General features: G+C 45.7%; 1 protein-coding gene across 1 annotated transcript; it reads left to right on the forward strand.

Annotated features, from left to right (window-relative positions):
* Positions 1-1,398: 1,398 nt before the first annotated feature.
* Positions 1,399-26,034, forward strand: PRPF6 (pre-mRNA processing factor 6). Its single transcript, XM_082292656.1, has 21 exons — positions 1,399-1,571; positions 2,580-2,748; positions 3,586-3,704; positions 4,182-4,260; positions 4,898-5,074; positions 5,885-6,040; positions 6,710-6,804; positions 7,500-7,656; positions 7,866-8,028; positions 10,856-10,974; positions 11,640-11,858; positions 13,211-13,333; positions 14,083-14,204; positions 15,329-15,467; positions 16,585-16,704; positions 17,952-18,128; positions 18,907-19,040; positions 19,520-19,611; positions 21,591-21,705; positions 23,895-24,021; positions 24,792-26,034. Exons 1-21 carry the CDS (start codon positions 1,501-1,503, stop codon positions 24,942-24,944), a joined length of 2,826 nt encoding a protein of 941 aa, XP_082148782.1. The 5' UTR covers positions 1,399-1,500; the 3' UTR covers positions 24,945-26,034.
* The last annotated feature ends 431 nt before the right edge of the window (positions 26,035-26,465 follow it).

Raw genomic sequence — 26,465 nt, forward strand, 5'->3', positions numbered from 1 at the left:
GAAGGCCCACTGGTGCTCCATGATGTCAGATGTGCTGGAGCATGGATGCAGCTCTGGGTATTTAGAGGGGTCCAGGCTCACTGGGACAGGCTGGGGAGTCAGGGGGTCCCACGCTCCTCCCTGGTGCTGAGGATGCTCCCATGGGCTCTGCCCTCTCTCCGGGGTGGACAGGAGAGCTGGGGTACTGCAGCCTCCCTCCCTCTCTGCCACCCCAACTGTTGGACAAAAGGGATTTTATTTTTCATTTTTTTTCTCCAGCGAAACCCAAAAATAGATTGATGGGAAGCGGCTGGGGGCTGGGATGCCATTAGCATGCAAAATGGGGCTATTTATCTTCCCCGCAGCTGGGTTCTGCTCCCAGACCTGGCAGGGACTGGCAGCGGGAGGCGGGGCTGGTGCTGGCAGGGGGCTGCGGGATGGGGACAGTCCCCAAGACAGCCCCATCCCCTTCTCAGCCCTCTCGCTGCCCTTGTCCTTGTGTTCTGTGACCCTGAGCCTCGCCCGAGGGACAAGGACCTTTCAGTTCTCTGCTACAGCTGGACACGGTGTCAGGGTCACCTGGAGACTTTACAGGTGGCAGCTGATTAATCCTGACCCCGGGTGTGGGTGGGCAAGAGAAACCTGCCCAGGGATCCGGCTGGGGAAACTGAGGCAGGAGCTGCTGGGACATCTTCGGGAAGGATGGATGAGCACAGGGGCTCTCTCCGTGCACTCTGAGGGTCTGGACTGTGCCCCTCATCCTCGTGGGTCACCTTGGTCCCTTGGCATGGCCATCCCTGCTGTCACCACACAGCAGAGTCGGGAGTGAGAGACCGCCAGGCTGGCGAAGGAATGAGCAGAAAACCCGCTCCTGCTCCCAGAAATAATTTGCCTTGGAAACTGTTAGCGGGAGGGAAGCAGAGGGAAGGGGAGGGAGCGAGGCTCACAGCTCGGAGCCCTGCAGGCGAGGGCTAGGGGAAACAAGGGCGAGCAGCGCGGGGGCTTTGGCCAGCTCCAGGCCTTCCTGGGATGATCCTGGCCCTTTCGTCCCTTCCCCCCGCCCCATTCTGGCTGGGAGTCGCTAAACACAGGGTGTCAGCTTTGCTCCCTGCAGGGCCACTCACCACCTGGGATGTTCCTTAGCAGTTACTCATTTCCTAATAATAATAAGAATAATAAATTGCTATAAATATGAAATCCATGACAGCACAACTCAACATTCCCATCTTCAGCCCCATCATCCACGTGATCTTCATCCCCACCATCCTCATTCCCATTTTCCCCATCCTTATCACCCCCATCCCCGTCATCCTCACCACGGCTCAGGACCTCCACATCGCCAGGGGGCGCGCTGCTCCCCGGCGAGAGCGGAAGTTCCGCTCTGCCCTCGGGGTGGCCCCGCCTGCTCCCGGCGCCGCTTCCGCCGCCGCCGCCGCCGCTGCTCTCCCGGCCGCCTCTCGTGGCTCTGCTCCGGTCCCTGCTCCGCTCCCGCTTTGGTGTCGCCTCGCCGCCACCGCCATCATGAACAAGAAAAAGAAGCCGTTCTTGGGCATGCCCGCGCCCCTGGGCTACGTGCCGGGGCTGGGCCGCGGGTGAGACGCCGCCCAGGCCTGGCCTGGCCCCCCCACCCCGGTTCCTTCACAGCCCCGTTGCCCCGCCGGGCCCCGGGACGTTCCCGGGCCCGTTCGGTGCCCGGCTGGGCTCACACCTCCCCGCACCACCGGTCCCCGTCCTCTCGGGGTGGCCCCGCGCGGCTTTTCAGTGTTGTCCCTTCGTAATGGTTCGAGTTCGCTCTTTCGCTGGGCGGGTTTGTGTTTAAAAGCGAGCCTGGCTTCGGGGATGAGTTCCCGGGTGCTTCAGACCGGCAAAGGATCGTGTCCCTCCTGATGCTGTGACTGTGTGCGTGGGACCGTCTGGAAAATGATCAAACTGGGGACTTTTGTTGAGGGAACATTGAGGGGGTTTGGTGGCGGCTGAAACCTTTTTTGGGGTGTCCTTTCCTTGGTGTGAGTTGCGTTCGTCCCGCTGATTTTCTTGTGTCCTTCCTTGGGGATATCCTGCCGGCTGTGCCCCAAGAGGTGGTGCCAGGCGAGTGTGGGGGTTCAGAAGAGCTCCAGTTGCCCCATGCCTTTGCCCAGACCCCAGCCTGTGGTGCCCCACAGCCTGCAGGGTCAGCTGAGAGACCCAGAGACAGAAGGGAGGCCATGCACAGAATGGGTGGCAGAGCAATGAGCTGGGTGGTTGCAGTGTATTTGTGGAAAAAGTTCTCCCTATAAAAGGTTTTCCAGAGAAGCTGTGGCTGCCCATTCCCTGGAAGTGTCTGGGGCCAGGTTGGATGGGGCTTGGAGCAACCTGGGCTAGTGGAAGGTGCCCCTGCCCATGGTGGGGGTTTGGAATGGAGGGAGCGTTGAGGTCCCTTCCAACCCAAACTATTCCATGATTCTAAGGACATTTTTCCCCCTGGCTTTATGAATGCTGGTCATGGGCAGTGGCTGATGCCATTCTCCCAAAAGAATTATATTTATGCTGCCTGTTCTGAGCAGTAACTGTGACAGGCTGGGATTGCAGTGAGCTAAACAGCCCCTGGTTTATCCCTCCAGAGCCACAGGTTTCACCACCCGCTCTGATATTGGCCCTGCCCGTGATGCCAACGACCCCGTGGATGACCGGCATGCCCCGCCGGGGAAGAGAACTGTGGGGGACCAGATGAAGAAGAACCAGACAGCAGATGATGACGATGAGGACTTGAATGACACCAACTACGATGAGGTGAGGTGGTTTTCATCATCCTTGAGATGTTTTTTCCCAGGTGGAACAAGAGTCCCTGAGCTCCCCACTCTTGCTATGAACCCGGTTTTAGCTGAGGCTTCAAACCCAGAATTTCCTGTAGTTTGCAGGCAGCATTTCCTTTTTTATTTATTGATTGAGACCTCAGTATGCACGGTGGCATGTTGCTTGCAGATTTTTGTTGTGGCCTTGCTCTGTGGACTGTGGTTTAATTGCTGATACAGAGCCCTGAGAGTCTTGGGAAAATATCCATAAATAAAAATTAATTTAAGTATTTCAGGGGTTGTATTTTTTTTTTATTCTTCACAAATGAAAGCCTGTGTGCTTTGACAGGATGGGACTTGATGATCTTGGAGGTCTTTTCCAGCCTAAATGACTCTGTGATTCTGTGCCATATATTGTCCTTAAGTGGCCTGTGTAGTCTCTAGTGTTTAAGTCCCACTTTGGTTAGTTGAATGTTGTGATATTCTTTCTGTTTGCTTTCACTGACGTAAAAAGTGGTTAATGGAAGAGAATGGCTTTTCTACCCTGGGATCTTGTTTATTGCTGAATAGAAGTGGTTTAGAGAGAGAAGCAATTTTGAAAGGAGCAATTTTGAAGCAGTTTTGCTTCAAATGGTGTGGGAGAATAAACACCACCATGGGGTGGTAGAAGGAAGATGCTTTCATTTAGGGATGCGTTAGTCTGATGCAATGTTGTCAGAAATGCCTGTCAGTGCATTTTCAGGTGATTGTTGGCTGTAGGAGGAGCACAACAGGAGCTTTGAAAAACTGCCTTTTTTCCCCTCTTTTTTTTTTTCCTCTCTCTCCAAATTCCCAGTTCAATGGCTATGCTGGGAGCCTGTTCTCCAGCGGCCCCTATGAAAAAGATGATGAGGAAGCAGATGCTATTTATGCAGCTTTGGATAAGAGGATGGATGAACGCAGGAAAGAAAGGAGGTAGGATAAGCTACAGCACTGGCAGGGGGTGTTTTCTGGTTAATTGAGGATGACAGGTATTTTGCACCACTTGCTTTGATAGTGGATGTGGTTAAATTACTTCACTGTAGTTCATTAAGATGGTGTGGGGAGGTGCTGAGCAACTGGTATTGACACACCACAGACTGCAGTGTGCACTGGAAATTGTTAGAAAAGTCATCTCATGCCTGTAAACAATGTGTGTTACTTGTTAAATGTGCTACTCACTAAGAGGAGGTTAAAGACTGAAGCTCACTTGGAGATGTCTGTTTTTACACTATAATACTGTCTTGTGTGATAAAGGATCTCTTGTCATAATGTTGATAATTTGAGCTTGGAGAAAATGCCTTTATTTATGCCCTAACTCTTATCAAACACTTTTTTCTGTCATGTCAACACTTTAATCAAAGACTTACCAAGTGTTACTTTGAGCATAACCTCAGTATTCCTTTTCCTAAGGGAGCAACGAGAAAAAGAGGAAATAGAAAAATACCGTATGGAACGACCCAAAATTCAGCAGCAGTTCTCAGACTTGAAAGTAAGGAAAAAAATGTCTGAAATGGGACTTTCTATGAGATACAAGAGGTGGCTGTGTGTTCTTTTGTGTTTCTTTGCTCAGATTTTGTGTGTTGGCAAACAAGTACTTTGATATTCTCCAGATTAGAATTACTTTCTGTTGGAAGAATACACACTGTTCTTGTGGATACACAAGGTAGTGATATGTCTGCAAATTTTGATATTGATCATTTTTGTTTTGTGCTTTATGGAAAGTTCTACACTTCTGCCTTTGAGGGAAACTGCTAACTTGTTGGCATTGCAGGAGCAGCTGAGCAGAATCTCCTGACTCTAAATCTTCTTTTAAGTAAAATGTATTGTTTAAGCTGTTGTCTAATGATTAGTAATAAACCACTCAATGCTCCAGGCACTAGGATTAATCTGAATGTTTGTAGCACTGAATCAAATAACAAATTTGATTTGGAATCTCAGTCTGGACTAAAACCAAATTCTAATTAAATGCATCTAATTCTTTTGTACATTGGATTAGAAAAAGAGTCTGACCCTTAAGTGTTAAATTGATCTTGAATTATTTCAAGAAAATAAATCTATTAAGGAGTTAAGAGCACTTAAAAAGCCATTTCTGCAGCAAATACTGATGATGACTCCTGTTTGAACAGCGGAAATTAGCAGAGGTTACTGAGGAGGAGTGGCTGAGTATTCCCGAGGTTGGGGATGCCAGGAACAAGCGGCAGAGGAATCCTCGTTACGAGAAGCTGACTCCCGTCCCTGACAGCTTCTTTGCAAAGCATTTGCAGTCAGGGGAGAATCACACTTCTGTGGACCCACGCCAGACAGTGAGTACACAGCAAACCTGGGCGAGCTGTGGCCAAACTGGATTAGAGATGAGTGTGAAACGGGGATTTGGGGAAAAGATGCTTGACCAAAAACTTGGTGTGGTTTGTGAGTCTGCCAACGGAATTCTGGGTGTTAAACTCCTGTGCTTGCTGGAGCCTTTCAGTGCACAGCCATTGCTAGAGAAAGCATGGGGATAGGCAGAGAAAGCCTGGTTCTTGTGTTAAAGGTGGTAGGAAGTGTTCATTTTCCTATTTGCTGAATGCAGGGTGGTGATAGTTTCGGTGACCATAACCATTTCTGTTATGACAACATCTTGCAAAGAGGGAACAGGAAATAAAGTTTGCTTTCAACTAATGGTTTGCTCAGCTTTGGGGTAATTGTGTTAAAAATTACTTGCCTTTCAGTCAACTGAAAATGAAGTAATTTAGCTTGTTGCTCTGTGGCCAGAGTCTACTGTGGTCATAGAATTATAGGAGCAGCTGACTGGTCCTAGACTGGCTCCACGTGTCTGTGGGACTTTGTAGATATTCTTGTTTAAATGTGTCAGGTTTAAATGCCTGTGCTTGAATTTTTCACTTTCTTGTTGCTTATTTCATGGACTTGACCAAACTTTAGTAATTACCTATAGATTTGCAAATCCTGTATGAGAAATGTTTTGGGATTCAGGGAAGCCATATCATAAGTACCTGTGGGGGTTTTGCATCTGTGTCCTGCAGCTTCTGGGGAAGTGCAAGTCAGCCAATAGCCTGAATTATTTTTGAAATCTCAGGAGAGGTTTTAGGAATGACTTTCTCATTCTTTTTTTTTAGCAATTTGGTGGACTGAATACTCCGTATCCAGGGGGTTTGAATACTCCATACCCAGGAGGAATGACACCAGGCTTGATGACACCTGGGACAGGTGAATTGGATATGAGGAAGATTGGCCAAGCCAGGAACACCTTGATGGATATGAGGCTAAGCCAGGTAAGGATGTGAGAAGGCAGGATCTGTCACAGGTATACCTGGGTTTGATGTTGTGCTGCTATTTAAGTCCTGGTTTTAGAAAAGTGTTGAATTCTCTTTGGTGTTAGAAGATCCAAGAACAGCTGAGCTGTGAAATAATTTTGTAGTCCCTCTCCCCGAATCTCATGCTGTCAACATGAATAGAATTTCCTGAGAAAACCAGTTTGTCCCTGGAATTCTTGGTCCTTACGGGAGAAGAGACCGCCTGGATATATCACAGGTGGACTTGAGGCAAACAGCACAGGTGGTGTTACCAAGGGAAGCATCTCTTCTGTCTTACATAGGGATGCAGGACAAACTGCTGAAAAGTACTAGCTTTTGACTTCTGCTCTTTTTCATTGATTTTTCTGATCTAAATCTGGTTTATTCTAAAAAGAATGCCTTTAGCTGGCAGGGCTGCAGGAGCTTTTGGTGTCCGCTTGTCACCAAGCTGCTTCTTGTCTGGATTTTAACATTAAAGTTGTGTATATTAGAAGAGGGGAAAAAGCTAATAAGCAAGGCTTTGTGTTTTCCTCCTTCCTTGCTTTTGGGAACAGATGAATATCTAGGATTTTTGTACAGCACAGTGTCTTTTCAGGCATTCAGGGGCTGTGGGTGGTCATTTCAGTAGCTCTGACTTGACTTTCTCAGGTGTCGGACTCTGTGAGCGGCCAGACCGTAGTGGACCCAAAAGGATATTTGACAGACTTAAATTCCATGATTCCCACACATGGAGGAGATATCAAGTAAGTTTAAGAAGGATTAACAGATTTATCCTCTTAGCAGTGGCACTGATCCTACATGTAAATGGAAATCTGTCTGAGTGGGTGCTTTCAGCTGGCATTTAGTTTGTAAGAAATACCAGGTGAGTTTTTGAGGATGAATTCTTTTAACATGAGATCTGGTATAGTCTTTCAGCTGAGGTACTGGCATCTGACCTGGATGCATCAATTGTGGGGATTGTTTCCATTCCATCCCTATTTCCATGCCAGAGTGATGGCAGTGTGTGGCTGCTTGCCAGCCAGGAAATAACCTAGTTAATTGTACCTGTGTGCTGCTAATTTAGTCTTGATTGATGACCTCTGAGAACCTCTTTAGCCTGGAGTTTGACATCTGTTTCATAAAGAATTGCTGTTTGAGTCAGAGCAGTACGTGCAAATACTGATGCTAATTCTTGGCTTACATCAATGCTTGGGCTTATCAGCTTCCAGCTGCAAGTGCCCAGCTGTAATTCCCAGAAATCTTTCTTAAATACTTAACTGGTTTTCACTGTGATCTCGCTGTGTTAGTGTGCATTTGTAAGCTTGTTTTGGTAGACTGTAACTTGTGTCTCCAATATGAAAAAATTTGAGGTCACACTGTGGATCTGAGCATGTCCTGGTTCAGGAGAATTGTTTCCCAATGTGCTGGAAATTTTCCTTCTGTTTTTTTCCTCCTTTAGTGATATCAAAAAAGCCCGTTTGCTCCTGAAATCTGTCCGAGAGACCAATCCTCATCATCCACCAGCCTGGATAGCATCAGCCCGACTGGAGGAGGTCACTGGCAAGCTCCAGGTGGCTCGAAACCTCATCATGAAAGGAACAGAGATGTGCCCTAAGGTCAGAATTGCTTTGCTTCCCTGCGATCCTTGTGGGATAGTAGGAAGAAGTTGTGGTTAATGAGCAGCAGAATCTCTGTTAAGCTTGATTGAGGCTCTGTCTGATACAGCTTCACTATCTGCAGTATTACAAAACACCTGCTTAGCCGGAAGCTCTGCTTTTACATTCTTGTTTTGGTGTCAAGGAAGATGGGTTGTTTTTCCTGACAGAGTGAAGATGTTTGGTTGGAAGCTGCTCGGCTTCAGCCTGGAGATACAGCCAAGGCTGTTGTGGCCCAGGCTGTCCGGCACCTTCCACAGTCTGTGCGGATCTATATCAGAGCAGCAGAGCTGGAGACAGACATCCGTGCCAAGAAACGTGTCCTTAGGAAAGGTGAGAGCACCCGTGGGCTCAGGGAATGAAGGCTGAGCATTGCACTCTTTATATTGCACTTCAAGTTGTTCAAGATGTGGCCATAAGTTCAGGTGCTTTTTTTGCTTCCTTGTTGAAATTACAGTTGTTAGCATGTGTGTTAATGGTGGAACTTGCTGCTGTTGAGCCAAAGAGCAAAGGTGTTGAAGTGTTCATAAAACATCCTTCAGCAGAAAGCTGCTGGTACTGAGCAATTCCAAAATGATACTTCACTTACCTAAGCCAATTCCAGCTTGATCACAATTAGATAAGTAGATGAAAGCAGTTAAAAAATGGTGTTCTAAGGATAAAAAGGTGCTCTAGATGTCACCTTGTGATACTTTTTGGAAAAGATACTGGAATTGATTGTTCCTACTTGCTTGTAGCCTGTTAGAGACCACAGTGGCTGCTGCTGGAGGAGCTTTAGAGGTCCCGGGGTTCTCATATCATGGAGCCTGTTGAGCTGCAGGATTTGCTTTAGTGGAGCAAGTTCTGTCCTTGACAAACAGCCTTTCTCTGTGGTGCTTACCTGAAACCTTACATCTTCTTGGATTGCATTGCACTTGGAGGTTTTCCTCTTTCATGGAATTACTGTCTTTTCCAAACAACGATCTCTTCAACAGCAGTTAGTTGCATTGTCCTGGACCCAGGTCTTCCTCAGAACTTCAAAATATGAATTCTTTGATTACTTTAAGTAGCTGGGTCTGTATCAGTAGAGATTAGTTCCTTCATGACTACTGAATTGTATTAGTTACATCTCCTGACTTTAATCTAGACAGGGAAAAAGGGTCTGGATTTAATACATTTACTGAATCATTGTGAAGCAGTCTGCAGTATTGAATGGTTTAGCTTCAAAGGAATTAATTGCCTCCCACCTCTTGCATGTAAAATGCAGATCTCTGTTGAAATGACCTCTTACTACATGTGGATGAAAGGCACTTCAAAGTTGCTGGGGTTGAAGTTGTAAAGAGTTCAGATATTAACTATTCAGTAGCTTTTTAAATTTCCATTGGCTCCACAGTGCAGCACGGTATGAAGTGCTGCTCCTGTGACACCATGTGTCCTTCTCAGGAACAGTCACAGATGTTGAACAGAAAAACACTTTTAAAGGAGCAGAAATAGATCTGTGAGTCCAGCTTGGGTAGGGGAGGGTCTTGTGTGAGAGCAGTGACTTACCCTCTAAGTACTGAGCTTTGCTTCAAACACTGTATTTATGAAGAGAAAAACATTCAGTTTTTGGAGTCACCTACTTAATCTCTTGATACAAAACTGTTAGTGGAATGGAACTGGATTTATCATTCTCTTCCCAATTTTTGGCCTGTTAACAGCTTCACTGTTGTGCTCCTCTGCTGCCTAGGGAGCATCACTAATATGGAGCTTGGAGCCTTAAGTGGCAGCATAACCCATTATTTCTCCCAAAATAAAAAAAGCCTGAGTGCCAGGTAACGTCACTGAAGTGTGACCTTTCATAATGTGTTTCTCCTCTCTGCTGGCTGTGTGCATTCCTACCATCCAGCAGAACCTCTGGAGTTTTTAAAGCCTCAGTCTGACTGGAGACCCAGCAAGCTGAGTGGCTGAAATACAGCTTGAGGTCTAAAAATCGAATTCTGTATTTATGAAAACATGTTCTGTCCTGCAGAGTGATGCTTTCAGCTCTTGGAGGCTGACATTATTCACTTAAATTCTTCAGGAAAATCTCCTGCAGCTACAGACTTGGAGACAAATGGTTAATGCCTGTTGTAAATCTCTGTGTAGGGGTGGGATGTGCTCTGAGCTGAGGTTCATCACTGTGCCTCTGCAGCAGTGCCTCAAGGAACAGCCTTGCCCAGCTAGTTCCAAAGTGGGTTTAGATGCCTTTTCCCACTCATTTTTGTGTGCCTGTGACTGTGCTCGCTTTATTGAAGAGGGATGTGCTCAGTCCTCTGTTACTATGGCACATTTGTGTACAGTCACTATGGAAGCAGTGGAAGTAATGCTGCAATGCAGCTGATTCCAGCAGGCTGGGGTGCAAATTGGAGTGACAAAAGGCTAAAAACCCTTTGGTTTCTCAATCTCTCTTGAAGAGATGGGCTGAGGAAAGCTGTTGTTTAGCATTTAATGTTTCAGACAGCACATGTAGGACAGGCTGCAGAGAACGCAGTTCTACCAGCAGTAGCTAACTCTTGGACAGGATTAAGGAAGCCTTGAAGAATCCTAATTAGATGGAGTCCATATTGGATTGCTGGAAGCACACTTGGTACTCATGGCTGAGTGTCAGTGAGACCTTTAAGTTTTTATGTATCCCCGTTTCATTTTTGCATAGCAGGACAACAGCTTTTTGGGAAGTTAAGCTGGGCTTCATTGAACTGTCAGGAGAGGCTTACAGGAAAACTACATTGTCAAGGGACAGTTTCAACATGTAAGGAACAAGGTTGTATTATTAGTGTTGAAGATGCTCCTTTTCTGTAAAGGCAAACCCAGCATGATTAAGCTGCCCAGTTTTGAAGATCTTCATCTGCTCGTTTGCTGAGACTGGAGGCTTCGTTCAGCCAGGTGTTTTACTGAGGAGCATGCAATTACAGCTTGTACAGCAAAAAAGCCCTTGGCTCTCCAAAACCTGTTTCCAATTAAAATGATTAAGTGTTTTATTTTCTGATTTTAAATTCTCATTGTTGAAGCAAGAGCCCAATATAAGTAAATCCCCTCCCTTCCCTCTTTCAGGACATTTCATTGTAATAGCACAAATCCTTTATTATATAGTGTTTAAAAAATACAGATCTCCTTGGTAAACTACTTTATCATGATTGACAGAATTGTTTTGCCTCTCTAGCTCTTGAGCATGTTCCAAACTCGGTGCGTTTGTGGAAAGCAGCCGTGGAGCTGGAGGAACCTGAGGATGCCAGGATCATGCTGAGCCGGGCTGTGGAGTGCTGTCCAACCAGTGTTGAAGTGAGTTAAAAAAAAAAGTGAAATAAAAAAACCCTTACACCCCACTTCAGGCTGGCAGTAGAGCTTTGCAGGCAAGAGGCAGGGTGAGCAGTGTTTCTCCACACAAGGTTTTCTCCCACGTGCTTCATGCCACAGTGGGAAGGATGTGATGAGTAGCGGAATGTGCTTTTTTTCTTTGGAGTTAATTGTCTGGTGGTCATTACATGCCTCATTTTGCTGTGTAATTGTTAGGTTAGTCATGGCAGTGCACAGCTGTGCCTGCTGTAGGCACTGAACCATGTTTGTGTCCATGTGTGGTGCCTTGACAGTTGGGAAAACAAGTGAACATTTAATCTGGTGAATCTAAAAGTTACTCGTTTCTGAAACACCAAACCAGAGTGTTCAATTCAGCTGCCTGAGAGGTGATGTGAACAGAAAATAGGAGTGTAACAGCCCAGCAGATGGGGATGATACCCAGAGATGATCAGGACTGAGCTTCAAGGGCAGTAGCAGCCTGTTTCTCCTCTCCTCCATTGGTATTCCACAGCCTTCTTGCAGTGCTTGAGGACAGTTGCCAACCAGTAGCAAGCAGCGTGAAGCTGCTTATCTCAGTGGGCTGACACTGCCATACAGCAGCCTTGTCAGCTCCTTGTTCTCATCTCACATACATCTTTGTTGCTCTGCAGCTGTGGCTGGCACTGGCAAGGCTGGAGACATATGAGAACGCTCGTAAAGTCCTTAACAAAGCCCGGGAGAATATCCCGACGGATCGTCACATCTGGATTACTGCTGCCAAACTGGAGGAAGCCAATGGAAACACCCAGATGGTGGAGAAAATCATTGACAGAGCCATCACATCTCTTAGGGCTAATGGTGTGGAAATCAACAGGGAGCAGTGGATACAGGTAAGTGCTCAGTCTTGGGAGCCCAGGTGAGCTCTTCACGTTGTGTTCTGGAGGCTGCTGATGGTGCGTGTTATGGGGCAGTGTAATTTTGCACCTGGCTTATCAGTGGAGGTCCCTGTGAAGAGACAAGAGATGAGATTAAAAAGCTGAGTAGGGTCAAGGCCGTAAGTGATACCCTGGGGTAATGTCACGTGTGTTTTGCTGAGAAATGTCTGGTTTGCTTCTGTCTTGGAAGGTAAGTAGCTTCAAGCAGCTGCTGCCTAAGTAGGACAGAGGCTTAAAGCCTTCAGTGAAGGATTTACGTATTTTTTGCATATTTCTCTTCTGGCTTGAAAGGTGTTTATTTGCCCCACAAGTCTTTGTCAAATGGTGTTATGAGAAATCAATACAAATACTGCATTTGCAGCATGTAGGAAATGATACTGTTAGTCCTGTACTGAATCTCTTTCCTCCTGAATAGGTTCTGTGCTTTGTTTGATCCTAAGTCTTTAAAGCAGTTTCCTACTAAAATCATTTACAGTGGGTCAAGACAGCAAAAATCTTCTGTTATACTGTTTAAGAACATTGACAGTGAATGAAGTATATAATATTAAATGGATATCCTTGTTAACATCTAAAAGAATACTGACTTTCTTTACAGCAGTAAAACAATTAACGGTTAATTTCAACTTCTCTTTAAAAAAACCCACGAGCACAGCCTCTGCATTGTTGTGTTCTCGAGTTCCTTCTCAGTAGTAGAACTGCTCCATTTCTGTTATCTGATCAGAGGGCTTTGCAACAAGTTTAAGCAAGACATGCTTGGCTTTCTGAAAGCTTTGTGTGTCAGGAAACCATTTTTCCATACATGCTCTGGTGAGAGTGTTTGCACCTTTTACTTAACACTGGTTGACAGGATACTCTTAAATTTAGTTATTGCTTAGCCCTTATTGAGACTTAAGCATCTCAAAGCTGAAAGAAGGTCAGTAGTTCTGATGTTGCAGTTCTTCCTTGTGAAGTTTTTGCATTTTTTATTGGCCAGGTGCCTGCTTGGGTCAGCCCAGGGTTGTGGAGCTGTAGGAAAAGATTTCTAGGTCTGGAAAGGTCACACATTGTCGCAATTATTGCTTTTCAGTGGATGGAATTGCTGTGCTCTGTTTCTTAACCAACGTGTGAATGATTTTGTGTACAGCTCTAGCACCTTCCTTGTGGGTGCAGGCTCCTACTCAGTGTCAGTGTGTGTTTGAGCAATGAGATGTTTGTGCTGTGGTGGTGACCACAATGTCTCTGTGTTTGTGCATGAGGAGTTGCCAATGCAGAATTTAACTTCTTGTGCTGAGCTCTCAAAATGAGCCGGGCTTTCCTCTTGTTTCTAGGATGCTGAGGAATGTGATAAAGCTGGAAGTGTGGCCACATGCCAGGCAATCATGAGAGCTGTGATTGGGATTGGCATCGAGGAAGAAGATCGGAAACACACCTGGATGGAAGATGCAGACAGTGTATGTCCAGCTGTGATGCTGCTTTTTGTTGGTTTTGTTTTATTGTGAGCTAGTGTTTTTTAATTAGAGGAAATTGAACTGGTGCCTGGGAAATGGCTTTGTCAGTGAAAGTGGATGATTCCCACACCACCTGCCTGCCTTTGGCCAGTCTCTGCCTCAGGAGGTTATTCAATTATAGAGTGAGACATCAACAGAGATTGAGTTATGGGTAAAGGCAGTTGAGTTTCAAGGCATAACCATTGTAGCTCAAGAGTTAATGTAAGACTGGACAAGGCAGTGGGTAAAAGTTTTACCAGGCTTTTTTTGCTTTAGGGGAATAGTTCGAACATGTGCTAAGAACTAAATCATATTTCAGCATGAGAAATGTCCAACTTCATTGGCCTTGAATTGGGCTCAGAGCAGTGGGGGGCACATGCTGTGGTGCTTAGGGTTTTGCCTGTGAAATAACAAAATGAAGTGCTAACATGAGAGCCTTTCCAATGCCTTACTAATGTTTCAAGCTGGCCTGTGAGTGTCAGTCCCACTGAAAGGCCAGGGATACTTGTGCTCTGTGGAGGGATATTTGGAAATTCATTCCCTGCTTCCTTTTAAAAAGCTGATTGTAAGTATTCTATTCTCTATTAATGCCTCAATTCATGGATTACACCGAGTTACTGAGTTCTGGGTTGAATTGTGCATGTGTAATTCCTTCTTGCTCTCGATTCCAGTGCTCCCCTAAGCTCACTTAGTCCTGATCTGTTTTCCCTCAGTGTGTTGCTCATAATGCCCTGGAGTGTGCCCGAGCCATTTATGCCTATGCCTTGCAAGTCTTCCCGAGCAAGAAGAGTGTGTGGCTACGAGCAGCCTACTTTGAAAAGAACCATGGAACCAGGTACGTGTGCTGCACGATCCCTCCGTGGAGGGCTTCATCCCAGTGACAGGCTGGGAAGGAAGGAAAACTACAGGATGGTCCCTGGTGTGGTGCAAGTGCAGAGTTAGTGGAGCTGGGTGAAACTCACTGACGTTTTTTTGCAAGTCTGACCTTCTTTGTTATTGTTGTGCCCAGAACATCCTTAAGTTTTATGCAGTCATAAAACGGTTTTTGGCAATAGGGATTTATTGGTAAAAATAGCTGTGAAGAGACAAGGTAGGAACAAGTGTCTTTGAGAAGGCATCTCTGGAAAAATATGGGGATACAAATCACCTAAAATGTGTTTTATTTAGTCTTCATAGATAAACAAGTACATAGCTGAATGTGTCCAAGCATCTCTGGTATTTTCTGATTAAACACTCTGAATGTGTATCACATCCTGAATTATGATTGGTGTTATACTGTTATAGCTCAGGCTCTTTTTGAAGTTTATTCATAAAGAGTAAACTTTACATGTCAGAAACTTTCTGCCCACATCTTAGATTAAAGCAAACAATCTCTGCAGTAAGCCACTTATACATGTGGAATCATCCTTATTAAAGCCAACAAGACTATGTTGTGGAAGTGACTGCAAATGCTGAGTTCTTCCTCATTCAAGCCTTTTTTTAAATGGGAACAAATATACCTTTGCTTTTGATGTTGTTTTCCCATGTTTCCCAGTGGTGGCTGGCTTTTAAGCCCCATGTTCCACCTGAAAAGTATATTTTCCAGAGGGAAAAAAAAATTGCATAAAATCAAGCGAGCCTCATCTAATAATTCTGAAAACCTTCCTGTCGGAGTTTCTGCTAAGGTTTGTTAAGCAGAATTACTCTTTCCAAGAGAAAGGAGCTGTTTGTGTGAGGGCTCTTTCCACAGAGGCTATCAAACAAAGGTGTCTGAACAATGAGCCGTTTGTGGAGTGCTGATTTCAGAACCCTTGTGGAAAAAGACCCCACCCTTTCCTTGTTATGAAACAACTTATCAAGGTTTACAACATTGGACTTTGCAACAATATTTATAACACTGAGTGATAGTGAAAATGGTGTGAGAGAGCTTGCCTTTGGCAGTACCTTGAGGGATTGTAACTTGCTCTTTCTTGTCTTCAGAGAATCCTTGGAGGCTCTTTTGCAGAGGGCTGTTGCTCACTGTCCCAAAGCAGAAGTGCTGTGGCTCATGGGAGCCAAATCCAAGTGGTTGGCAGGAGATGTGCCAGCAGCCAGAAGCATCTTGGCCCTGGCTTTCCAGGTGGGTCTGTTACACTTGTCAGAGGGTGTTAAATGTGACAGGTAAAGAGTACAGAGCAGGCTTTTTCTGTCAACGCCTGATTCCTGCTGCCTTTCAAGGTGATGGAGACTTCCGCTGTTCTTTGATTGCTTTGTGTGGCAAAATGTTCTCCTGTGAAATAGCAGCAAACTGGAAGCAAGGCTGTGGTACTGCTCTTTTAGTAGTTCTACACCAGGTTCTGAGCTGGAACAAGTTGTCCAGAGAGGTTGTGGCTGCTGCATCCCTGGAAGTGTTGAATGCCAGGTTGGATGGGGCTCGGAGCAGCCTGGTCTGGTGCACAGCATCCCTACCCTTGGAATGAGATGATCTTTAAAGGCCCCTTCCAACCCAAACCACTCTGCGATTCTATGAGTTTGCAAACCATCAATTTTACTAGCATGGCTTCCACCAACCCCAGTCATGGATCAGAATCCTGTTGTCTTGGGTCACCTCAGGGAAGGGGTTGTGGTCTGCCCTAATGAGGTCACTGAATTACTTACATTTTGGATCAAACCCACTAATGAAGGGAATTGCCTGCTGGATGCTGTAGCAAAGATAGGCAGAGCATTTCTGGCACTGGGAATCAGGCTTAAAAGCTAAGTGAAAAAAAAGGTCCTGAAATGGAAGGTAAAAGATACTTCCTTATTCTGTTCTCGGTGCTCTTTGTTACTAGGCTGCAAAGTTCTTGACATGGTTGCCACTGAAATGACTTTTATTGGAAGAGTTTTTACAGACCTCAGTGGGGAATTCAAGCTGCAGTTTTTTTGCCTGAGGGTAATAAAATGAGGGTCTCATTGTGGCAGACCCTGTGATGTTTTCAGTATTTAAACTGGAAGTTCAGAAGATCAAGCATTACTGCTTTTCAACAGTTGAGAAGCATCCAGCTTCTAAACTGGCATATATCTTTGTGTTGCCCATCTGTTTTGGAGGATTTCTATAAACTTCAAAGGTCAAAGAAGACTGGGAGGAGCTTGCACTGAAAAAAATCCTACTGTGGATTGACAAAGCTCTGATTTCAATTTTAATCTGGATCAAACGGAGGATTAAATCTGCTGTTGATTCACTGTATGCATTTGTCTGTCACTTTGTGTTCTTGCAGGCCAACCCCAACAGCGAGGAGATCTGGCTGGCTGCCGTGAAGCTCGAGTCGGAGAACAATGAGTATGAAAGAGCGAGGAGGCTGCTGGCAAAGGCTCGCAGCAGTGCCCCCACAGCAAGGGTAAGGATGTGTGGAGGGTGGAGAGTCTCAGGCCTCTTGGCCATGGGGGATTTGGGACGGATGGAGGAGTTCCTTCAGTTCTGTGGCCTTAGGGATTGACCATATGGCTCCCTGCCATTGGCTTCCGGGGCATGTGGCCGCTTTGCCGAGCACTGCTCCAGTGAATTGCGACACAAAGTTGTGGCATGGTGGGAAAAAAAGGCTGGGATCAAGTGAAGGGTTTCAATTTGTTTTTTACACAAATAGCAAAAGTCAGGAAATTCCCAGTTTACAGCTGTTTGTATAATGTTTGTGTTGCATAAAAGCACGTCTTGGAAAAAAGAGAAAATACTTTCACAGAAGACTCACTTATGCTTGTACTAAAGACAGCTCTGGGGTGGTTTGGTGTTTAAAGTTACGATCCTGTGTTTATCTCCAGTTACCTCTGGTATGATAAACTCTGTCGATTTTCGGCTCTTCATACAAAAGCATTTTAACTTGTCCAAGTAAACGAAAAGTTAGTTTGATCTCTGTCCTCTGTTCCTCCCCCTCAGTCATTGTTACATCCTACATCTTTTTAACTGTCCTCTTCCTCTCTGAGCCAGGGAGCTTCTGCAGCTGGGGCTGAAGCTCTGCTCTCAGACTTGATGCCTCTCTTGCGAGGTCACAGAGGGGGGAGTTTGGGAACGGGGAGGATGGGGATCAAAGAGCAGTGAGAGAGCCTTTGGTGTATAATGTATTTCTCATAGCTGTGACTTCCCTGCGTAGCCAGAAGGAAGGATTTGGGGAGCAGAAAAGTACGTGTACCAGTTTGTAATGAGCAGGACAACAGTTAGAGCCTGAAGCCATAAGTAAGGAAAGGCGGTCGTAGTAGCTTGGATATGAGGAGATCGGATTGTGCTGATGAAGGAGGCCTAGGTTTGTTAATTGGTTGTGCTATTAAAGCTGTGCTCTTTATACAAATATTATTTTTCCAACCCAAACTGTTCCATGATTCTGCAAATGCCAGTTCTGTGTTAATAATTATGTAAATAGGTGAGATACAGGTGGATCACACTCTTCTAACTCCTTTAGTATTTGCATTTACCTTTCTCATTGTTATCTGTGCCCGCTATTATTTAACTCTGATATTTTAGTTTTTATTTTACTTCAAACTGTAGCTAATCAATAACATTCTAATGAATGCATGAAAGTGGGAATCCGCTGCTTTGGCAGATTAATGGTTTTTCAATGGCTGCTGATGGTAAACAGCTCTGGTTTGTTCCCAGGTCTTCATGAAGTCTGTGAAGTTGGAATGGGTGCTTGGGAACATTGCTGCAGCCCAGGAGCTCTGTGAGGAAGCCCTGAAGCACTATGAGGACTTCCCCAAACTGTGGATGATGAAAGGACAAATTGAGGAACAAAAAGAGCTGGTAGAGAAAGCACGGGAGGCTTATAATCAAGGGGTAAGATGGATGTTACTGCAGGTTTGCTTTGTGCTGCTGGCATGGAGAGATGTCTGTCTTTGAATGAAAATGAAGAGCCAAAGACACGATTCCTTTCTGTCATTGGTTAAAACAGTAAAAGAAAAAAAAATAGGCCCTTGAAATAAGCAAGAATTTCTCTTACGCATTACCCATATGCAAGATTGACTTTCTTGCTTGAAAGAGTTCTCTGTATGCCTGACTCCTCACAGGCAGGAAGAAAGGCTTTGCACAGTAATTCTCTAAGACCTGGAAAGACTAAAACCAGAACTCTTAAAAGAAAATCTTCCTCAGCAGCTCTTAGATGCACACTGTGAAAGGAGGTGGCCTGCAGAGCACTCCTCTCTTAAACAGTAATTGGTGTCCTTGGGTATGAATGCTCAAAGTCGACAGCCATCAAAGTAATTTGGACACAGGTATCCTAATGACTCCCTGCACACTCTGCTGTGGTTTGGGGATGTGTGAGAGCCCTCCATCTGCAGAAGGAGCACGAATTGTAGCTGTGTTAAGGGAGGTGTGTTCTGTCTCTTAACTGCTGGGATAGCTCAGTCATACCTGATGTGCCTGACTATTTTGGATACAAGAAAACTTCACTTCTGTGCTGACTGTAAGACTAGCTGGAGAAATTTGAGTGGCATATCTTGGTCTGTCTTCTTGTAAACTCTTCAGGAGGATATAGGCAGGGAAGTTCTTTTCAATAGGAGTTATAAGATTTTTTTTTTCATCTTTACCTATTAGTATACTTTTATTTTTTAAACAGTTGAAGAAGTGCCCGCATTCCATACCCCTGTGGCTTTTGCTGTCCAGGCTGGAGGAGAAAGTCGGGCAGCTGACTAGAGCAAGAGCCATCTTGGAAAAGTCTCGCCTGAAGAATCCAAAGAATCCAGATCTCTGGTGAGTTGTGTGGAGTTGAACTGAATTTGGGCTACAAATTCAACCCGTTCTTCAGGCCCGCTATTCCACATTATCTCAACCATTTGAGCCCGGAACTTAGGACCACACCCATCCTGGAGTTTCTTCTGGACTAACAGCTTCCCTGAATAGCAGAAATGCTTTGGTGATCCTGGCTAGCTTCTCTAAGGATCTGGAAACTAGTTATTTCTTTACTGGTGGTTGTGGTGCACAGAGCATGCAGAGTGCACAGGGCTCTTTCCTTTCTGTTACAGTTCCTTTTTCAGATTGTATTTTATCTGGGCCATTATAGAATAAAAGTCGCATTTATTTTTAGATGGAGAGGAATGGGAAGATGTCAGTCACCTACACATATCCAGAATATGGGCAGATGTTTGCAGTTTCCAGTGACCTTCATGTGACTCACTGTTTCTGCCTAGTGAATATTGTCATAAATTTCATCAGAGTCTCTTCCCTACCAGGTTGGAGTCTGTGAGGTTGGAATACCGAGCTGGGCTGAAGAACATTGCAAACACACTGATGGCCAAGGCACTGCAAGAGTGCCCCAATTCAGGTGAGCTGGATCTCATTTCTGCCTTAAACACAGTTAATTGTTTTGCCCAGTTGATAGAAGCACATTTTTTTCCCAAGATGTCCTTTCTGGCCAGGTCTCAGAATATGGTATTTTGGAGAGGTGTCAGTCATCCTTCTGCAAAGGAAATACTGAGCGTCTTTGAGAACAATCCGAGTTACTTTGTGCTCTCTCACACCTGAGGGGTCATGGGTTGGTGTTGTTCCATTTTTCCGCAGTGTCCAGTATATTATTGGATCCCTGGTCCACAGTTTGTCCCCAGGCTTCCTGCAAAAACTTCTTGGATATGGGTGGGTTTTTCTCTGAAGCTGGTAGAAGTCTGCCAAGCTTTAAAATTAAAGACACTTCAGTGTTTGTAGTTAGAAAGTTCAGTGGAAAAAGAATGGTGCTTTCCCTGTCCCTCTGGAGTACAGCTGGCCTTAGGAGATTCCGAGTTGCTGGTTTGCCTGCACTGGTTTCACCCCTCTGAGTTTAACAACTTGTGCTGGCAGCAAATTTCCATCGCAGTCATGATTGGGGGATAGTGTACCATAAATGTTCAGTCCTGGTTTTTAATTATTTTAGCTCATGTAAGAAAAGAAGTCAAATGATGTCAGTTAGTTCTAACTAGCAGTGGAAACATTTGCCTCTTGGGATGGGAGGATAAAGTGCCTAACACATCCCTGTTTTGGGGCAGAATTGCAGGAAGACTTTAAATAATTAAACATGTTGACATCTTCTGGGGAGAAGATGTCACATAGCTACAAATTGTAGTAACTTGCTGCAGGTCAAGGCTTGACTTGCCTTCTGGGTAGGTTTTGAAAGGTGTTTTAATTGGTGGCTACTAAAGTCCCAGTGAATTAATTGGGAATTAAGTGATTTTTATGACATGATAGACTCATTGCAAGGTACTCTCCATGTGAGTGGGTCACCAAAGCAGCACCACCCAAAATCCTGCTCTGTTTTTGTGAATGACCTAATGAGTGTTTGCCACCACAGGCTGTTCTACAGATCTGCCTGTTGCTATGGAAATGGGCAGCAGGAACTCAGTTTTTGTTTAAAAAATTGCTTCCAACTTTATCTTAGACCTCAACAAACCATAATCAAAGCCTGCAGGACTTGGCCACCTGCAGTCCTGTAAACCAGAGGTTTGGGTTCATCGATTGCTGAATTGATTCCTGATGGGTGGCAGGCTGCACAAAGAATAAAATAGAAATATTATGGTGTTTGTGATCCTATATATAAAGAGCAAGAAGAAGAGAGTCTGTCTCCTGTCTGTCACTGCAGTTATCAAAGCTTGTGTGTGTTCCTGTGGTGCCGTTTATGGGAAGCGAGAGCGCTTTGATGGAGTCCTGGCAGACACCAGCTCTCAGGCTTTGCTTTGAAGTGATCAGGTGTGCCTGGCTGACATGAGAAACTGCAGATTTCATGCTCCCCTGAGCATATTTCCTTCCTTGCTTTTGGCAGTGAGAAGAGTTAGGGATTAAACCCAGCTTTCCTGGATCTACTCTGTCCTTCATCAGTGTGTGTGGAGCCAGCATCAATAAGACTGTGGTGCTCTCCAGCACCCTTGAAACTGCTCCCAGACTGTACTTTGCACTTTTTGGGCCTTCTTCTGCCACTGCAGTTGCCTGTTCAAACAGACAGATACCTTCCCCTTTGGAAATGCTGATTTGCCTTCCCTGTCTCAGTGTTTGCAGTGTCTCATTTCAAAAGCCTGAGCTCTGGGTTAGCTGCGGGAGTTGTGGTACAGAGACCCCCAGAGCTGAAGCTCCAGCATGGTGCACACACTAGCTCAAATTTCAGAGTTCTGAATGAAGTATCTGTGTGGAAAGAGTGATCTGGGATGAGGTTAGGGGTGGATCACCACCAGGGCAGGGGCTATACAGCTGCTTGTGTTGCAGAGCACTGGCCTGATGGCAGGGTGGGAAGGATTAACCTCAAAATAACACTAAACAATCTTCTTACTTATTTTGATTAAGGAATCCTGTGGTCAGAAGCAATTTTCCTTGAAGCACGACCGCAACGAAAGACCAAGAGTGTGGATGCTCTCAAGAAGTGTGAACATGACCCACATGTCCTGCTGGCTGTGGCCAAGTGAGTTCCTGTGCTTGATGCAGTAAAAATATCCGTGTCTGTGTGTGGCTGTATCCAGGATGGAACACTGCACTCCAGCACAGCCATGCGACTCTGGCTGCAGCAGCTGTAATAAGTCCCAAAGCAAGGAACAGCTCTCCAGCTGTCTCCTAGTAACTGTGCAAATCTCTCCCTTGATTCCAAGTGGGGAATGTCAGCCTGCCCTCGAGTTGTTCTGGTGGGTCTGGGACTGGCACAGATAACAATACACTCACACAAAGCTCATTGCCAGTACTTGGTATTGGCACCCTGCAAGCTGCTTTCTTCCTGTCCCTTGAAGAGGATTTCACCGTGCTGTCAGGTGAACTAGGCTTTATTAAGTGGTTCAGGATATGTTTTAAGTATCTGTGAAAATAGGGACCTTTTTTGCTGATTATTTTTCAAGTTTTATGTGGCTGGCTGTGTAGTTTGCATCTTTTCTCTCTATCCTAGATTCTGTCAGCTGTCTTTTTAAATTCTGAGCTAGATACTCTGCTCCTGATTTTTTCCTATGTCAGTGTTCTTCAGTTGTGCCCCTTCCCAGAATGCAAACTACCAGTCATTCTGTAGTTTGCTTCTCTGAAATGGGAAGATAATCTCCTAGGAATTGTTTTCTTGTCCAGACTGAATTGTGAGGGTTCCAGTGCTGAAAACCCACTATTAGAACTGACTCATGCCACATCCTGCTCTGATGTGTGAACAGCCTTTACAGCAGCCTTGATGGAAACAAACTTACTTTCCTCCCTTTGGGAATAGCAGAAGAGGTTAATACAGGAGGCATTTTGCTCGAGGTTGCCCAATTCTTTCACAACTCTATTTTATAAGCCAAAGAAAACTGTAGGATACACTCCAGTGACTGCAACACTGGGTTCTGCCAGATCCTGACAGCTGACTTGTTCAGCTTGAGCAGCAAGTGAGAAAAATGTTAACTTTTGCTTTATGGCAACTGCTCCCAGGCCCCTTCTGGTGCAACCTCAGGCTATTTAGCAGCTAATCCCAACATAAACAGCTTCCACCTCCCATCACGACTTGCCTCTGTAGGTACAGAGTGTTACACATCTGTGAAAAACTTTTGTTTAACATGTTGCTGAAAATGGCCACTACTTGCAGGTGTTAAGCCTCTGCTATCATTGTTGTGCTCTTGTAAATCACAGTTTATTTAACACAGAACAATCAAGAGTATTATAGGGCTTAAAAACAATCACAGAAGCTGTATAATTTTATGACAGGCTAAGCTCTTTATGAGGGGTGGCTGATTTGATAAAGACCTTATAGCTCAAATGAACTCTTTAACGCAAAGCAGTGAAACCAAGAGACTCTTGACCCAGCTGGTTCATTACTGGGGAGAAATTTCAGCATTGACCAGTGCCTGGATGAAATGGCAACAGTGGGGCTGTGCTAGGATGGGTTTGAGTGCAGAAGCTTCCATGCTTGTTTTTTCTTGGAAAATGGGGCTGACAAGGCAGGTCTGCTCCACTCCACTCCAGCAGGCTTTGTAGGTGTGAGCATGTGACCATACAGCAGGCAATTGCCAGCTTTTAGAAGTTATTTAATTGTTAGATGCTAAAATTGACTTGAAGTGTAAAGAAATTGAAGGAGTGGGAATAGATATAGGCACGTAATCCTGTCTCTTCCTCACCAAATCTGGAACAGCAAAATTAAAGCAATTGAGTTAGCAGAGCTCAGTAATGCTTCTCCTCTCAGCAGTCTGTCTGTGCCTGGGGCTAAGTTATCCTCTGAGTTGCCCTGCCTCACTGTGGGGCAGTGAAGAAGAAGTGCTGGATGTTCCCTTCCCTTCCCTTCCCTTCCCTTCCCTTCCCTTCCCTTCCCTTCCCTTCCCTTCCCTTCCCTTCCCTTCCCTTCCCTTCCCTTCCCTTCCCTTCCCTTCCCTTCCCTTCCCTTCCCTTCCCTTCCCTTCCCTTCCCTTCCCTTCCCTTCCCTTCCCTTCCCTTCCCTTCCCTTCCCTTCCCTTCCCTTCCCTTCCCTTCCCTTCCCTTCCCTTCCCTTCCCAGGAGCAGGATGGTCGGTAGTTGCCTAAAAAGCTGCCGTTTCCTTCCTGGGAGAGCAAAGAACTGGAACACCTGTAGAGCCTTTAGGTTGGACTTCTTGTGGGTTGACATCTTCCTGTAAAGTGAGGCTGTTGATCAGCTCCCTTCTGCTTTTCCCAACAGGCTGTTCTGGAGCGAGCGTAAAATAACCAAGGCCAGAGAGTGGTTCCACCGGACGGTGAAGATAGACTCTGACCTGGGGGATGCCTGGGCCTTCTTTTACAAATTTGAGCTCCAGCATGGCACAGAGGTGAGTGTGTGCATGGGAACAGGGAAGGCAGCAGCAATCCCTGGCTGGCTGCCCAGGGGTTGCCCAGTCCTGGGATTGCTGCAGTGCTGGGCTGAGCGTGCTGCTGCTGCTCCTGCCTGCGTTGTCACAGGGGAGGCTGGCTGTCATGCCTGGTCATGAATGAGCAAGAACAGGCCTGTGTGGTGGCTTTTAAAAGGTGCTGTCATTAGCTGAGCTGTGTTTCAGGCTGCTTTGCTGTCCACAGTCATGCTGGTTCATGCAAAAATCTCTGAAATCAATCTTCCTCCTGTAAAACTCAAGTTTGCTCTGAGAGGGGATTGTGCTGGAATGGTGGTGCTGGGTTTGTGTAACTAGGGCTGTTCCTTCCCAAGTGTGGAGTACAGGTTGCACGTGAACACAGCCAGAGGAGCAGCCGGCTCTAATCTCTTACAGCAGTTTGTACTGCTGATTCTACTGAAATGAGATGGGGGTGTTTATCTTCTGACTTCAGAGAGACCTTTCACTTGACACAGCTCCTGCAGGTGGTAATGCAAGGAAGTTTCTGCTGCAGTTTCTGTGCTGTAGCCAAGACTTGCTCAGCTGCAACTTGGCCGGTTTGTTCAGCCAGGCAGGAGACTTGCTGCTTCTGAATTTTGACTTGGACTTCCTTTGAAAGTAACAGATCCCAAACCCCACCATTGTCTTTGGAAGAGTGTTTGAAGCAGGGAGGGTTCAATTTTTGCTGTGTTCTGGAACAAACCAGGACAAACTGTCATTTCTCTTCCCTGTAGGAACAACAAGAAGAGGTGAGGAAGCGCTGTGAGAATGCCGAACCTCGCCATGGAGAGCTCTGGTGTGATGTCTCCAAGGACATAGAGAATTGGCAGAAGAAGATTGGGGAGATTCTCGTGCTTGTGGCAGCCAAGCTGAAAAATACCTTCTAGAGTGTGCTGGCCTCAGCTGCCTCAGAGGTCTCTGTAGGACTTAACCTGCTTGTGGTACATTTGCCCTTTCAGCAGTACAGATTTTGAAGGACAGGACATGGATGATGATAGGAAAGCGCTTTCTCCCAAAAGGAAAAGCTGCTTCCTTCTTTCCCCAGCATGGCCATCAGCTTCTGCAGCACATGGGAACGTTGTAGCTGATGTCACACAGGAGACAGGAGCAATCTTGTGAGGCTCTGGTGGCATTTCCATGTTGATTCCTGATTCCCCCCTGCGAACACAAGCTTTAATTAGCGCTTGTATGGATTCTGACATGTGGCAGTCCCTCTGTTCTTGGCCCTGGCATGTATTCCCTGTCCCCCTTTGGTGTTTGGCCCACCTGATACTGGTTCCTTGTCAGCAGCTCTGGGTTGTTGCTGTTGGAATACACTGAGTGTCCTTGAAGGAGATGGACGGAGTTTTGGGAGCAGCCCAGCAGCACAGGGAAAGGTCTGGGCTGGCTCCTCTTCTTTAGGTGGTTTAGTTTGGTGTCTGCTAACAAGCTGCCACACAGCTTGGAGGTGATCCTCCAGCCTGAGCACCTGGGGCATTTTGTCAAATTCAAAAGCGTATTTTTAGAGAACTTTTCCTCAATTTTTAAATGTATATAGTAAAGCTTATTCTTTTAGGTGTCTGAGTTCATTAAGCACAGTGGTGGTTTAAAGTAACAAGGCATAACTCAGCAATCCCTGAAAGCCCTTTTGAAGGAGGAACCTTTATTTAGAGTCATTGGGAGACTGTGTGGCTGGGAGGTTTGGGGTGGCTCCCTCCAAGTGCAGATAGAAAAAAAGCAAATTCAAGAGAGGGAAAGCTTTGTGTTTGAGACCCTTTGTACACTGTCTTCAATTTTCTACACTTGTGATCTCTACTGTTTTTACCCCAACTTCCTGACTTCTTGTGATCCTAGAATGAGAAGCTGTACTGTCTTACACCTGAGGCTATAGCAGCTGTATCCAGGTCTGTGGATGTGCATTATCCTATGTATTTAGTTGGAGGAGAAGCTCCCTTATTACCTGTTGGAGAACATGTATAAAATACAGCTTCTTTTTTTTTGTTTCCTTCTGTTGTCTTCGAGCATGGTCTTGCCCTTTGACTCTCAGTGGGAAGAGTGGGTCTGATAGCAGAAACCTTTGGAGTTATCAGGCTCCCACCACTCTGGGAAGCTGCTGCCAGTGGTGGCTGCACCAAGCTGGGCTACAGCCTCTTGCCAAAACGGATGAGAAGCCCAAAACAGATCTTTTAACACTGGAGCAGAAACGGTTGGTCTGGAAGCAAAAGCCTTTTTCTCTTTGGATTTATAATGGAAACTGTTGTGCTTTCTCTAGAATAGCTGATGAAAGGGTATAGATCATGGATGTCCCGTGGAATTGTAGTTTCCCAAAGGTGAGTGAGAAGTGTTGGGAGTTGAGAGGCTCTTGCTCAGGGATTTTGTGCCATTGCTGGCATCCTTCAGGTGAGTGGGCTTAGAGAGAGTAGAAGAGT

The sequence above is a fragment of the Coloeus monedula genome, assembly GCF_965178545.1.
Source record: "Coloeus monedula genome assembly, chromosome: 17".
Lineage (NCBI taxonomy): Eukaryota > Metazoa > Chordata > Aves > Passeriformes > Corvidae > Coloeus > Coloeus monedula.

What these genes read in the sequence shown, in the direction of transcription:
- PRPF6 (XM_082292656.1), top strand. Translation starts at nt 1,501, where the DNA reads ATGAACAAGAAAAAGAAGCCGTTCTTGGGCATGCCCGCGCCCCTGGGC. An exon ending in ACACATGGAGGAGATATCAA is followed by an intron (nt 6,805 to 7,499) that starts GTAAGTTTAAGA and finishes TTCCTCCTTTAG; the next exon opens with TGATATCAAAAAAGCCCGTT. An exon ending in GAACAGAGATGTGCCCTAAG is followed by an intron (nt 7,657 to 7,865) that starts GTCAGAATTGCT and finishes TTTTCCTGACAG; the next exon opens with AGTGAAGATGTTTGGTTGGA.